At 38.8% G+C, this 16566-nt stretch overlaps 1 protein-coding gene across 3 annotated transcripts in view; it reads right to left on the reverse strand.

The window, feature by feature from the left end:
- Positions 1-9977, reverse strand: part of LOC107393186 (guanine nucleotide-binding protein subunit alpha-11) — a 51539-nt gene extending 41562 nt beyond the window's left edge. For all 3 annotated transcript variants that reach the window (XM_015971393.3, XM_015971394.3, XM_070553926.1), the window contains exon 1: positions 9610-9977. In XM_015971393.3, coding sequence (XP_015826879.3) covers positions 9610-9745 — 136 coding nt within the window. In that variant the 5' untranslated portion in view covers positions 9746-9977. The remainder of the gene's footprint in view (positions 1-9609) is intronic.
- Positions 9978-16566: the final 6589 nt, after the last annotated feature.

Raw genomic sequence — 16566 nt, forward strand, 5'->3', positions numbered from 1 at the left:
AACCCTAGCCCTGACACACTTTCAGATATTCTCATGGTGCAGCTGTGTTCGCCAGAGATCAAGGACTATGACCCAAATGAGGCTGTAATGCTTTGGCACAAAGACGGTGTCAGAAGCAGGAGGCCAGACTTCATGGACAGAGAAAACAAGGAGTCTGACAAGACTTCAATGAAAGAGTTCATAAAAACATCTCTAAAAATAAATAAATAAATAGTAAAAATGACAAAAGAGTCGTTTTTCTTATTAATTGATGTTTTAATTATTTTGTCACTCTGTTTGGAATCAACATAATATAGAATTACATGCTTTAGGTAGATCTAAATCATTTAGAATTTTGGCAGGTAAAAAATATGCTTGGCCGGTAGATTTTCATCATCTACCAGCCAACTTGGCCGGTGAGTAAAATTTTTTATTTCGGACCCTGGATATGAGGCTTTAAACGGTGATTTAAAAATAATTTTGAATTTCCAAGTGGTTAGACATAAGAGTTTACTGTGTCTACAGTGATAATTGAATCATTGATTGTAAAATTACAATTGGAATCACAAGAATCACAGCTTTCAAATTTCAATTATCTGTACGTACAAATAACTGTTGCAAAAAGTTGCTGATTTGACACGGAAGTTTGCAATGTCCTGTTCGTAAGACTAATCAAAGTTATAAAAATTGTAGTTCGTAAAAAAAATAAAAATTAAATTAAAAAATTAAAAGACAAAGGACTCGGCCAATCGCTGATGGTCGAATAATTTGTCCAATCCTTCACCCTTATTACAGATGTTTTATTAATGAACAGTTACATTAAAACTGCTGGTTTTAAATGTGCTGCTCTGTTGTTTTTGAGCATTGTTCTGTATGTAGTGCATCTTTTATATTATTTTTGTTAAATGTGCCCCAGACCCCAGGAAGACTAGCTACTGCTATAGCATGTACTAGCGGTGAACTTAATAAACTAAAGACCATTTTAAATAGAGTAGAAAAACTAGTAGTGAGATTCAAGGCAATCCATTCCACATCAACAGGGCCCTACTGACTAAAAAAATCTCTAACTGTACACTTTTAATTAATCACTGGTGACTTTCATCAACTTCAGAGCAGACAGCACTCTCCTCCAACTATGTCTCCTCCACGAAGTAAAAGCTGACCACACCAAAGAGAAAACTTGCTTGTGTGGATAAAAAAGCTGGAATAATTCTCTTCCCATAAAACATAAAACAAAACCAGCAGAGTTCCTTGCAGGTAGTCGATGAATTTACCACTGCATCAAACCAAAATGTTCACAGAACTAGAACCACATTCCCTTGTAAAAGTGTTACGCCCAATTTAGAACAAAGTCATGAGTTACATTTCTTCAGCTAAAAAGCTAAACATTTGCTGTAATGTTTAACTATCACTGGTAATTAAATAGTCATAATGAGTGAAATAGTTGTTAAACTCAAAAGGGGTTTTAAAAAGTTAAGCATTTGGAGGTTAGAAACACTCAACAGAAAAGGCCTAAAGAGCATGTAGAGCTATAAAATGGATAAAAGAGCTATATTATTACTTCCAAATGAAGGAAGACAACCAGAGCGCACTAAAAGATGACTTCTGTGACAACAGATACAAATACAAGATGGAAAACAGGTCCTGCAATTTGTATTTCACCATGTTGAGTGAAAATGTGGAGTTCTAACAGGATACAGGAAGTCTCTCTGTGTCCACATCTAAATGTCAGTTCTGAGCAGGAAAAACCACCACGTGTCTACAGCAATTGAGCCAGAAAATGCCTCTTTGTATCACCAAGTAGAAGCCTTTGAATTGGGTCCGTCTCAAAAATACACCGCTGTTCATCTAAAGGATAGGATTACTTGTTTAATCAATACATTTGCAGTGGTCTCTGTAGGACTTGTAAGTCATTCGGGGAGAAAATATACTGATGCACAATTTCTCGGACCAAAAAGTTGCCCACGTCACAGCTGAGCTGGCAGGTTTTGAAGTCTTATTTCCTGATATTTGGACATCTCCACTGACTTGCAACATGGATGTTTTATCTCCACAAAAAACACAAGCCAGGAGAAGCTTCTGTCGTGTGAAGTTGCTAATGCTAACAGTTAGTTTAAATTAGCTGAGATGTCCTCTGCTGATAAAACAACAGCTGTCCCCATCGTGAGTCAAGATCAGTGAGTCCAAGGGTGTTTCTCAATGTCAAGGTGCCTAGCCTTGCGAGGCAATGTCTTGCGAGGCCAGGCGCCTTGCTTACGAGGACACTGTCCTTCCTTGGTCAAAGAAAACGGTTAAATGGAACAGACTTGCATCACGTGACCGCGGCTTCCACGGCAGTCACATAACGTCACGTGACATGGGAGATAACGTTATATTTTATAAGTATAAGTTTCAATATAAATATATAACGAGTATTTTACTTTTTAAACTGTGTATATGTTTATTAAATTAAAAATATAAGTGAGTTACTACCCGCTAGCCACCGAAGCTGCAACTACTAAGCAACTAACCAACCATAGATAACTTCTTTGGATCTAAAAAAACCCCCACATTTTTAATTAATTGACTTGCTTTTAAACTTGAAAATTGTCCCCAAAGTAGCTGCCAGCTTCTGATCTACTGTCCTTTTAAAAATATTGCGGTGTATTGTGGGTAATTTTTGACCAAGGCTAGGCTACAAGACACCTCCCGTGTGTCCTTGCTCAGCTAGCTAAACGGCTAACAAACAGAGAACACACGCCTCGGTAGTACATGAACATTGAAACCGATTGGAACACGTCTTGGCGGCTCCTGATGACGTATCTCCTAGGCAACCGGGGCGGGGCCAAGACATCAAGGTAAGTTTCCTTGACATTGAGAAACACCCCATGAAAGCAAATTCACAGTGTGACATTTCTGTCAGGATTTTCAAATCCTAGATTTTCACTGTCTATTTTCTGTCAGAAGCTAATGCACGAGATAGGTGTAGGAGAGTATTTCCATGTTTGGCCTGCATGAAAAACTCACAGTTATTGAGTAGAATCAGGAAAAAATACATTTAAAAAAAGAATTTTGAGTCAACCACACCATTAGGTGATAAGATTTTAACCTTTTCAGTCAGTTTACAGGGGAGATGATGCGATGTACGTAGGGATGGGTACCTTTGACATTTGAATCGATCCGGTACGAATTCCCGGTACCTACGAATCGATACCGGTACTTAACGGTACCAATTTTCGATACTTTTGAGTGTTTATTATTTTAATTCTCTTTTATAATTAAATATATATTTTTCTCAATATATAACAATATTTGATATATATCACGATAAATAACATTCAACTGTTTGTATTTTAACATCGTCCTTGTAGTTTTATAAGCTGATAATTAAACTGAAGCAAACATCTTTACTGTGAACTAAATTTACTGTGCATTTGATTTTTCCTACTGGGAAGTTAGAATTTCCGAGGAGAAAGCGAACGCACCATTAGCTGATAACAATGGTAGCAATGGAAGCTAACATACCAAGCTAACGTTATCTTAAACAGGTTATTTAGCTGCTGGAGCAGATTAAAATGATGATGCCTCACACTTAGATCGTTGTCACTGGTTTCGTCTTCACCCGTCACATTTAGTAAAGTGAAGCCAAACTTTAGAGCGCGTTCATGTTCTTCTAGTCGGGAATTCGGAGATCCGAGGAGAAAGCAAACTCACCATTAGCGAAACGGAAGCTAACATATCAAGCTAATTATATTTACCTACCGGAGCAGATTAAGATGAGGATGTCTCACTTAGATCGTTGTCGCTGGTTTCAACATCACCCAGTTACCCATCACATTTAGTGAAGTGGACCCAAGCTTTAGCCTACGTTCTTTCTACCATGCTGCTCTGTTTACAACTGGTTCGCAGCGAGCGACGACATAACGCTCTTGCACATGCGCAGCTGTCTTGGCAAGTTCTCGTTATGATGGACGGGTACCGAAACGAGGCACCGTTTGAAATTACGTGAATCGGTGCTCGGTCGGTACTATGGAATTCGGTCGGTACCTTAAAAAGTACCAAATTCGGTACCCATCCCTAGATGTACAATGTATTGTCAGTCAGATGTTATTAGTGATATTTTTTAATGAGTTTCTTGTAAGATAATTTAAGAAACAAACCAATACTAGCATTTTTAACATGAGGTATCTGAACCATAACAGAGATTTACAAATCAATGGTGGAAACAAAACCCATTGCACACTGCTGCCAACTAGTGGTCAGTGTTTGTATTGCACCAAAAGAAAAGAAAATACACAAATGTTTGCATGTTAATTCTTCCAAAAATTAGATACACAGCTTTTCAATATCAATACAATATTGCAGGAAAATATATCACGATATATTGCCATATCAGTATTTTCTTACAGCCTTATTTTAAACATAAACAGATCATGTGTTATTAGTTACTGCAAATCATATTAAACATGCAGAACTCTGTCCTGGAGCTACTGATGAAAACAAATTTAAAAAACACTGGGAAAAATGAAAGTGGACAACAGAAAAGCACCTAATTATTTTCTAAATGTTGAATCAGGCAGGCTTTAGAGAGACAATGTGTAGTTTTTACCATTAATCTCTGGAAATATCCGTTGAAACGTTGAAAATGAATAAAATTATGTCTAGTTGTAGAAAAATATTGGCAGCTTTGTTCTATATAATCATAAAAATTGGGTCTAAAGTACATAAGGTGCGGGATTAGCATCTCCAGGGGACGCCATATTCGATACCATGTGTCCTGCACCTGTCGATGATGTCGCACTAGATGATTGGCTGGATGTACGACTTACGGAAGTTCAGTTACCACGTTCATAAATTAAATTATTAGTCGACTATTTTCTATGTCGACGTTGTCGTGACGAGTCAATCATGGGTCAATCATGGTAGCCCAAATCTTTTCTGCATTGTCTTGATGGAATTAACTGAAGGACCATCAAAGTCTGACAACTCGTGCTTTCTGCTCCACAGGCAGCGCTGGACTGACCATAGGGCATAGCGGGCAACTGCCCGCTGGGCCGACCCTTTCATCTTTTATGGGCCGGTGTCTGTTTTTATTTATTTATTTATTTATTTTCCTGGCCTCTAGTTGTTGCAGACAACTTGTCCGCGCCGCCCCACGCGACGCCTCGTAAAAGTTGGTGGATTGGCCAATTGGTAATAATACACTCTGGGCTGGACCAATAGCCAGAGGTCTGATGCACCCGCCAGTTGTTTGTGAATCTCAGTAAACAGACAGACGAGCTTTACAAAATGGAGAACAAAAAACGGAAAGGAGGAGCGGAGAAAATTCGACTAAAAAAGAAACTGGCCCTTCAGGCTGATGCTGGCACATGTGTTAAAATCTCACAGTTGTTTGGTAGTGAAGGTTCAAGTAAGATCAATTTAGGAAGTGATGGAGCCTCAGCCCAGCGACAGGTTGGAGAAGAAAAGAGGGAGGAGGAGGAGAAACCCGAGCCGGTGTTGTGCCATTAATCGTTTCGCTGCCAAAAAATGATTAGCCACCGCGGGATCGCGCACGGTTAGGTAATTGCATTTCTAGACAAAATTCCCCAGGATTTCGCCCTAAAACTCAGCATATCTAGCAATATGGACATTCAGAAAGCAAAGATAACCTCTTCCGGTACTTAAACAGATGTTTATCGCGGATATTAGTGTGGCAGTGTTTGTGGCACCCTGCGCGGGAGCACGAGGACGTGCTTGTGGAAAGAGGGAGGAAGATGTGGCAGTGTGGTGAGCATCCACAATGTCCCGATTGATGATGTGCCCTGGCTGCTTGGTTAAGGAGATGCCCCTTTGGCTGACTGGTTAGAGCGTATGACTATCACCCGGGAGTCTGGGGATCGAATCCCGCCCGGCACTCGTTTCTGCACCTTGCCACATTGGTTTTTCCAGTTCGGAAGTTGTTTTAAGTGTTGCTATTTGTCTTAAACGTTCACAATGAGGATATATTAATCATTTTTGCAATATTTGCGATTGAAAGATGGTTTGTGCCACAAACTTTGTGATAAGAACTGGCTTTCTTTATGTTACAGCCTTGATACTAAAAAAATAAATAAACAATGTAAAATGGCACCCTGTATTGAATGTAAACGTATAAATGGAAATAAACAATTCTCCAGCGATTTAATTTTTTCCCCTTCCTTTCTTTAGTCCACTTGACATGGAGCCACAGTTAACTAGTTTGGGGCACATTTTTACTTGAAAAACAGTATTTAAAATGATCAAGCTTTGGCTTTACAATGACACTGTGTAGGTTGCTATTCATTACGTTGCTCTATTTAAAAGTAACAAGATAAAAGCACTTCAGCACATAAAATTAAGATTGTCACTTGCCAAATAGACTACACCCTCCCGTTTACCTATAAGAAATGCCTCAAAATATCTTTAAATTCTTTATTGATGATTTAATTGTAGACAAATAAAATGGCATTTTACTTGCCAAAAAGTGATCGAATTGCTAAGATTTTCATGGAGGCTAAAATTGACCAAATAAGGGTTTTATGTTTTATCTGTTGATGTTACTGTACTCATACTGTCTACTGTGTCATCAAAAACACCCCAAAAATGGCACAGAAAAAAAGAAAAAAAAGAGAAAATAATTTCCCTTGCCAAAAATTGATTACAGTGTCCTGGTCACCTGTAAAGGGTTACATTTACCTAAATATTACTTTATTTATTATCTCTTGATGTTATTAGTGCCATCACAGGATGCTGGGTGTCTTTCACATTCATAAACACCTCAAAAATGGCAACAAATGATCATTTCCCTTGCCAAAAATTGATTACAGTGTCCTGGTCACGTGTAAAGGGTTAAATTGACCTAAATATTACCTTATTTATTATCTCTTGATGTTATTAGTGCCATCACAGGATGCTGGGTGTCTTCCACATTCATAAACACCTCAAAAATGGCAACAAATGATAATTTCCCTTGCCAAAAATTTATCACAGAGTCCTGGTCACCCATAAAGGCTTAAATTGGCATAAATATTACTTCATTTATTATGATGCTGGGTGTGTTCCACAATCATATTCGAATAAACATGAAAATATTCCATCCGAATATCTGTTTCTTGTTATAAATATAACAGCTAGAAGGATTTACAGTTAAAATAGGAGAAACACGTGACTCCCCAGGAAGGGTCGTAACACCACTTGCCTCATGCACATAAGTGAACAAAACAAAGCAGCATGGAGACACTCCGTCTCCAACCACCTCTCAGGCAGCAGCCTGCACTCCCAAGTTCTACACGTCACCAGAACATAAACAACCGCAACACAATAAAAGCAGTGTTATACAAAATGGAAGGCCTGTAGTGTTTATTCTCTTACAGTAACAACTTATCAATTTTTGGGAGGAATTTATTTGAGAATTTTTTGGTTTTTAGTAATTGTGCAATAGAAAAGTAATCGCTAGATTAATCATCTAAATAGTCATTAGAATAGTCGACTATTCGATAAAATAATCGTCAGAATAATCATTTTAAAAATAATCAGTTACCCCCAACCCTACTTTTTAGAATACCAGGATAGGAAGGATGGTGTAGGTTTACGTTTATTAGATTGATACATAAATACTACCAATAAGAAAGTGTACGTTGGTGTGTGTCAGAAACAGCGTAAGGCTTAATGTCTTTTCCAAAAAAAACAGGTGATGGGCCGGTCTCCAGTCAAAATGCCCGGGCTGAATTTTTGTCCCAGTCCAGCTCTGTCCACAGGTAACATTTGCCATAATGTTAAACTAGCGACAGTCATGACAATATTGTGTACAACTACCCTGAAATGTATGTTCTGCTCCTAGCACCAGAAAACTACACACCTGAGCCTATGTAGGGGGAAACAATGCAGTTACATGGAATTAGTTTGGAATCTGAAAAATGATGAAGATTCAGTCTTACATACTGTATGTGAAGTGTTATATGTAGCCATGTACGCCATGCACATCAAATATTTATCTTTATCAAAATCCAAAAATAGAATCTTATTGTCAAGCAGTGTAGAAAGTTACAACTTTCTCTAGTTTTTTTATCTTTTACACACACACACACACACACACACACACACACACACACACACACACACACACACACACACACACACACCTGTACAACATTTAATACAATTTCATATTCAGCAATATTTTATTGAACAAACAAGTAGAAAATATCTACTAACTCTGGTATGTTTGTTTGCAACAGGCAAGGTAAAGAGAACTTTCAGAACAGCATTATAATAAATAATGGGTGCACTCTAAAAAGGGTTTTAGCTGATTTTATCAAGTATAAGTTAGCCAAAGTCACCTTATTGAGTTCAGCAACCTTCGTGGGTTTAGTTTAGTCCAGCTGAACTGCCTCCCTTCTTCAGCTATCCAAATTACTGAAGCAATCAAACTAGTAAATGACATTAGATATCATGTATGGAAGCTATTATGGTCAAAGTTGGTAAGCTCAACCACTGTGCTACTTCCCAATAAACTTTTAAATATATGTAATAAAACATGCGATCCTGAGGGACTGATGGGAATGCTTCAAAACATAAATATTATTTTGCAACCTAAGACATGGGAGCAGCTACTTTTTTATAAGGCTGATAAGCTATCTGGGTGTTAAATGTTGACTCAGTTATGAGAGTGAACATCCTTACAAGAAGGAAGTGTGTATCCAGTCCCCTGTAGCAAACCAATGACTGATCTCCTTTAACATATTGAATCCCTGCCAGTCGTTCTGATGACGCGCCACTTCCAAAGTAAAACTTGAGACTTCAGGGTAGAGTGGGATAAATAGTTTTCCTGCCAACATTACATAACAAGCAACATTAACTTGATTGTTCTACCTTCAAATAAAAATTAAAGATCAGACTGAGGATTGTACCGACAACTCCTGGGAGACTATTTCCCCAAAGCAGGCCACCTGAAGAAAACCTATTTCTAGACCTGAGTATCTGGCAGCTGATTTAATTAAAAACCAAGGCTTCTTTATTTAAGTCTCATTTTAACAGGCTGATTATTTTAAGTTTGAACTGAACAATGTTAAAAAAAAATATGAGTAAACTGCTGAAAACTACTTAGAAAAGTCACATTTTAATATAATTCATAACAATCATTATTCACTAATAAACAAATACTGTCAAAGATTATTTACACTGAATTTTGTCAAAATATTTTACATTTGAGTAATTGCAATGAAAAATTCACAGTGCAGTCTGAATGGACATTTTACAAGTAACTGAGTGTAACTGGGTAATGAAAACCATGTTTTAAACAGTTAACCTTGATGTAGTTAGTCTTTAAACTTCTACATCAGGATTCAGAGAACATCAAAAACTGTGATGTAACCATTATCATTTTAGCTGCTGAGATACTGAATGGTTTTCATTCTCAGCCACTAGAAGCTCTTAATAATAAAACTGTCCTGCTTTCTCTACACCACATCAGAAGGAAGATTTTTACATATCATCACATCACAAACAAATCCTGTGGCGTCCCAAGTTAAATGTGGTTTGCAGTGTTTTGCATGTGAAATCTGCACCATACAATCACACCAACAGCTGGAGTAGCAGTGAAAGCGCATTTGTCCGGTCTGTTAACCACCGTGGATCATGTTGCACACCTACCCAGCAGAAGCAGCTTCAGCTCCCTCCGTGCATCTCGCTTATCTCGTCGGAGTTGCTTCTCGATTTCAGCGTTGATACGTTTGGACTCCCTCGCCTCCTCACTCAGGCAACAAGCCATCATGGAGTCTAAAGTCATCACCGCATGAGCTGAAAAAGCCTGTATGACAGGGATACACCTAAGTATCTAAGCTAGTATCCTTTTGTATATGCAGGAGTCCCTTTCCAATTCCCCGTGTCCGGCGGTTATCGGGTTTTAAAAAATCTCTGACGGTCTTTAGTGACTTTTTAGGGTATCCTCGTGGAAATGTGTGCTGAACTACCAACTTCGGTCCCTGAAACAGTGGGACACAACAGGCTGCAACGGCCACATTTGTACGATCCCTCCGCTGGTCGCCCGGCCGAGTGAAAGCCTAGCCACCCCGACACAATTGAGTTCTGCCCGCGCAGATTCCACTATGAGACCCCGTCAAACTGTCCATCCAGGTAGGCTGTCACTGTGTCAAGTCCTCGATGAACAACAAGCCTCGGAATAATCCAAACAGCAGGAGTCGCTCAGAGCAGCTCCCTCTCTTCCACATTGACTAACTGACATTCGGCGAACTAGCTAACAGTTAGCCTGTTGGGTTAGCTTAGAAAACCAGCTCTAAAAAAGCGGACAGCTCGGATTGACAGAGGACCTTCATTGCATTAACCTGACGCGCTGATGAGGACATCAGTCACGCAAAGCCCTTAAGATGCAAAAACAGCTAACGGAGATTCTAATGGGCCATTTTCATCCGTGCATTTTATCGCTCCTGGTAATTTTTCCTGGCGGTGAACGCTCCTCGTCACCCACACCTCACCACACCAGCCCCGGTGTTGCGCTGCTGCTGACGTTACTCGGGAGAAACTTGATTGACAGAAGAACCAGCCAATAAAAATCAAGCTTGTTGAACGTTTGTGGGTTGGCCTTTGCGGACTTCTCAAGTTCGTTTGAGGATAACTTCAGAGGGCGTGTCAGTGAAGGCTCCTGACAGGCACCGCCCATCTGCTGTCAAACATCAGCAACACCCCCTGCGCTGCTTGTTTCGGATCGTGGAGGGAAATCATGTATTTATTATGTCGATGATTTATGTTCATGAAATGTGTTTTAGCGGAGCAACAATTACATTCTACTGGAGAATGGAGAGTACTATATTTAGTTCCCTTTCCCTACATTTTAATCACAACTTTTAAATTCTCATTTTATAATATTTTTTCAATCATTTATTTTTTAAAATTTTGTTTTCTTGTGAAGCAACTCGTGATTTTTATCTTGAGAGGCGCTAAAAGATCATTTTCTTATGAGGGCTGCCTTAATATGTTCTAGTAATAAATAAACATATTAACTTTATAAAGAATACAAATCTGTTTTCTCGTTCATCTGATCTGCAAAAGCTTTGTTATATTGGCTATGTTGACATTTATCCTATAATGTTAACGTAAGGAAATAAAGCATTTAATAAATATGAAGTTTATTGTTTAATGTCTGGAGTTCATATTCTCTCATAAAGCTTCACTATTATTTAAACGTTGAACCTGCATTTTCTCTTAAAATCTGTTTCATTATTATTACATCATCTTCAGAGAATAATTCTACTATCACATTTCATTAACTTTTCAAGCCAATACAATTATATCTGACAACAAATGAGGTTGTTGTTGTCTGTCTTTCAGCTAATTTCTGTTCACTTATTGGAGCTCATAAATTTGGAAAAATACCGTAACTGAATATGTAATTTTGTGAAGGTGTATTTCAATTCAATAAAAAAAAAACTTTAATCATCCCTGTGGGGCAATTGTCGGGTTTTCACAGCATCTGTCCGCATTCCTTCATGGGGGTTTGTTGTTGGCATTCATAAGGCTGCCATGGCGTCAGATTCGGATAACAAGACTTTGTTTGGGTCAGGCAGAGATAATTTTCCTCTCAGCCTTGAAGTCTGTAACTGATCATTCAAGTCCTCCAGTGAAGCCAATTCAGGTTTTTAACATCTCCACACCGTCCAGTGACCCTCTCCGAGATGACATCCATTTTGCGCGCTAATACCGGAATCACAGCTAGAACATTGTCCAGCTTACAATTCACCTCGAGTAACGTCCCAGTCTGTGAGGTCTCCACACGGGCGGTGCTTTCTGTTGGTGCGGGTCGCCCTCAAATCGCTCCCGTCTTCCCAAATTTCTAGAAAACCAGATATCCTCCAATCAGAAGAAATCCAGTGATCATCGGGCCAAATATCCACACATCTTCGACATCCTCAATGGACAACTGAGAGAGGCATACGATCTTCCACTCCCTCCAGGAATCGAGCATATATCCCGCTGCGTGTGTCCCTTGCGGGCAAGTGGGAGCCCCCTCCTCCGTTCTCATCGTAGAAAAATTCTTGTCAATTGCGTTGAATGACCAATTAATTAAATCCATTCTAAAAAATAGGGTTTTTCAGAAGAAATGCAGAGAAGCGCTTTGTGGGCAGACAGGACAAAGAGCCTTGGGGGAAAAAAAGATAAGGGAGCAAAAGCAGAAGCGTCTACTCTGCGAGTGCCGGAAGAATGAATGTATGTGTATTTATGGTCATGAAATCAGTAATTAAGGTGTTGTGTGTGTGTGTTTGTGTGTGCCTGTGCGCGCGTGTGTGTGTGTGTGCGTGCGTGCGTGCGTGCGTGTGTGTGTGTGTGTGTGTGTGTGTGTGTGTTTGTGTGTGTGTGTGTGTGTGTGTGTGTGTGCGCGCGCTTATAACACATCTAACATTTCAAGACGATTTCAGAGTCATACACCGTGGCTGTTATATGCGTCAGCTGACTTTCATTGACTCAAACACACTCAAAGTTTGATCAGTTGGAAGTAAAGCTTTGATTGACTCTGTTTAACTTTAAATCCTGAGAGGGGCAGCTTCATTCTGAAGAACAAAAGTAAACTAGACGGATTTCCATAATGTTATGTTCACGTAGTAGTGTGTCTAAATGAAATAGAATATTATGAAAAGGTTGGATTGTTTTTGTCACTCAGAACATAAAGCCATTCTGATATATAGGTTCACTACATAGTGAAAATTTTAAAGCATTTAATTCTTGTAATTTGAATTATTATGGTTAGATTCTTTTAAATATCAGCATTTTGAAAGATGAATTAGAAAAAGAATATTTTAAATGGGGTTGCATGGTAATGCAGTTGACACTATTGCTTTGTAGCGAGAAGGCTGCAGGTTTGAATCTTGGCTGCAGTCTTTCTGTCTCTGTCATTAAATCCAGCATTTGATACCTTTGGTAGTGATGCCAAGTCCAACTAAAAAAGTCAGCATCTCCTTAAGCAGAGGGAAGCACGAAGAGCTCTGTATAATCCTGGTAGATGTCTGCGTTGGCTGTGGACTTCAGAAAACCCAGTGGATAAACACCAGCAGATGACATCATGAATGAATGAATTATTTATTTATTTCAAACAGATAACATGAACTACAAAACAATCATTTTACACAGTGTTAAAATTGTGAGAACAAAACGATTTATGTAATTACAGCTGTCTGAAAAGAAATGGGTAAAAGAAAACTTATTTAATCCCACCAATTTTTCTATTACATGTTTTACTTCTCTACTCTTTTAATGAGCAAATTAACACATCTACATCATAGTAACAATATAAAGTTTGCAATTTAACCAATTAAATTTGCAGATTTGCAACGTTAAAACCTACCTACCTGGTTACTCCACATACATATTTCATGAGCATTTTTAAACTCAGAGTACCCCTGAAGGACTTAGTTGTTCGTCCTTTTATCAAAACTTATTTTGAGCCTGAGAGAGCTAATAATTCTATTTATAATCTTGAATACCAACCTGGTATTTCAACAATAATCTTAGGACCCATTTGGTCTAAGTAAATTTCCTCATAGAGGCACAATAAATGGTTTTTCTATTATATTTTAATCTATTTTATACGAATATCCATATATCTTAAATCATCGCTGACTGTGGAAACATCTCTCTGGACGTCAAGCAACACAGATTCTGAGCCTCTCGTTTCTTCCAGCAGACTCTGACACCTTGATTTCCAAATGACCTGCAAAGTTTATTTTCATCTGAAAAGAGGATTTTATTCCACTGAGCAAAAGTCCAGCTCTGTTTATCCTTGGTTCTGATGTTGCCTCTGGTTCAGGAGTGCTTTCAGAGGATCGAAGCTCTGACTCCAGCCTCAGTCCACTCTCGGTGAAACTCCCTAAATTCTTGGTGGTGGTTCTTCCCATTGCACTTTTCACATCACTTTTTCCTTCCACTGAACTTTTTATAAACATGCTTGGATGCAGCAACAAGCAGCTTCTTCAGCAATGGCCTTTTGTAGCTTAGTTTCCCCTCCTTGTGGATGGTGTGAATGACTGTCTTCTGGACATCTGTCCAGTCAGCAGTCTTCTCCATGATCGTATATGCTTCTGAAACAGGCTGAGACCATTTAGAGGTTCAGAAAACCTTTACAGGTGTTTTAAAGTGACAATGTGTATTTTCTTTGGCGATAGGTCACAGTGCATAAATCATTGCAAGCAAGCAGTATTTTTGTGTTCGAGTAAGAACTTCCAACGGATAGCCATCAGGGTCAAAAATCATTGGGAGCACAAACTCCAGCAAAATGACGCACATCAGGTTCCCTTTCATCACTGGCAGCAACCGAAGAGGTACATGCATAAAACAACAATGTTTATAAATGGTGAAAGTTTTGTAACCGTTTGTAACAAATCAGTAAATGCATTTTGTCCTCATGGGCTCCCGTCGAAGGAAACATGGCATCTAATACGGCGTCGCCCAGAGACTTTGACCCAATCCCATCTTGCAATTCCACTTTTGTGCCCTTCAATTGTGCATTCCTGGCCAGGGGTGTATATGGGGTGTTCTGATTCTCAAGTGTGGAAGTTGATCACGCCCATTTTGTGCCCCTGATCCGCACTTCACCCAAGTCTGCATCGATGCCAAGTGATAGGCAACAGCCCCCTGTGTGGACAAGTGAGTGTAGAAAATGGATGGATTTTTGAGACAGAAGAAAAATGTGAGAAGAGGAGAAACCTGTTTCTGTCTTCTCAAGAAAAACATCAGCTCAGGAGCTGTAAGTCATTGTCTTTTACAGGTTGTCATTGTTGCATATTATTTCTGCAATCGACGGATCCTAAAAAGTTGTTTGCCAGTCAGAATTCAACCGTGCCTCTGTTTCAGAACCTTCTTCACACACTTGTGTTAATGAACATAACTCAAAGTAATTGACGCGGTGAATAATGATTTGTCTACATTGTTCCTCTGAAGGGTGGCATGAGAAACTTTTGCTTTCTTTTCTTCATTCACTTTGGTGCATGCTGTTTGTCAGGTTACATCTAGATTTTGGGCTGAGGGAACTTGATTAGATGCAAAACGAGCGTTCGTTTCTCACACCTGTTAAACCGGATGAACGTGTTTGAGCCAGTTTGATTCTTGGTGACTGCAAAGAGGAAAGGACTGGCAACATTTACAGCACATTTTTAATCAATGAGGCCATGTTTGACCTGCTGGAGGAACACAAGCAATAAAGTAGAGCAAAGTGACATCTTGTGGACATTAGATGTAGTCACAAGGGTAGGTTTATTATTTTTTTATGAAATCTGTTTAGCACCTTTTAATTGGAGCTTGTCTATGTTAAAACTTGTTTCAGGCAGTCCTTTAGTTTATACAGGAGATGTTTGTCATCTGAAGCAAATCCAAACAAACTGTTCCATTTAAACCTTTATTTCTGCACATGTATTTACACCCACATGATGCACTTTTCTTGCAAAACCCAAAACGATCCAACTTACTGTAAAAAAATCTTAAATTATAAAAAAGGCGGTATGATTTTCACCTGAGAAAATTTAATAAATCCGATATCTAGTCACCTTTCTCTTGTTTTTGCTTTTTAAATCTGATTAGCCACAATGCCACAGATGCACAATCACAGTGAAAGAAGGGGATGTAGCGGATGTTGGTAAGTACATGGTATGTTTGGTATGGAGCAGCTCTTCAGACACAACTCATGACATGTTGTCCTGTCCTACCTTGTGTCACATGATCTACTGAAACAACAGGCAAACCCATTCATTCACTCTGAGCTCATTCAACATTTCATAAAGCAGCGTAGAGCCTGTATGCAGTCAGCTGTTCACAAACCAATTGGGATTTTTACTTTTTTGTTCTTAGTGCTGCTTTGTCTTCTTACAATCTTCCTGAATAAGGAAGTGTGAACATTTCAGTAGATTTCACTTCTGCAAAATATTGATGAATTTTTACAAACCAGGCTATGCTACTTTACAAAAAAAACCACTGAAAATGTTACATTTGTGCCAGATGTCGATATGGAAATCTGTGGTCTAGGTAAACCTAAACAACTTTTTAGCTGGACACAAAGGTGTCAGTAGATCCATGTGTATAATGTAAACAGGAGTAACAGGATCAGAAGCAGCCTCTCAACTGGTTTGTCTTTGTGCTGCAAACATTTATTAACAACATAATTACACATTGTGCCACATCACTCTGGGACATTTGGATTCTCATCCATCAGCAGATCATAACGCCATCTTTGCTGTAGTAAAAAGGAGGGAGAAACCTTCCTATATCTTCGTATGTACTCGTTTTTGTACGTTACGTCAGTTTTTGCATCTAATTTACCCAAAACAAATGAAAACAATGTTTCATGAAGACATCATGTAATATAAAACTGCCTTTTTATCGTTAATGAGCACATTTTGTACTAAAACTGACTGTTTAATAGACTTTTTAGGGAAACTCTGAATCCATTGACAAACTTATATCAAAGTTTTTACTCGTAAGCACAAAGAATATTTATTTAAACACATCCATCTGAGTTTTTCTTCTCCTTTTTTCTCACGGCAGTGGATGGCTACGGTGCGAAACCATGCAAAACTGGACAAACCGGTTCTACTGGCCTGGACAAAAGCA

The sequence above is a fragment of the Nothobranchius furzeri genome, chromosome 8, assembly GCF_043380555.1.
Source record: "Nothobranchius furzeri strain GRZ-AD chromosome 8, NfurGRZ-RIMD1, whole genome shotgun sequence".
NCBI classification, from domain to species: domain Eukaryota; kingdom Metazoa; phylum Chordata; class Actinopteri; order Cyprinodontiformes; family Nothobranchiidae; genus Nothobranchius; species Nothobranchius furzeri.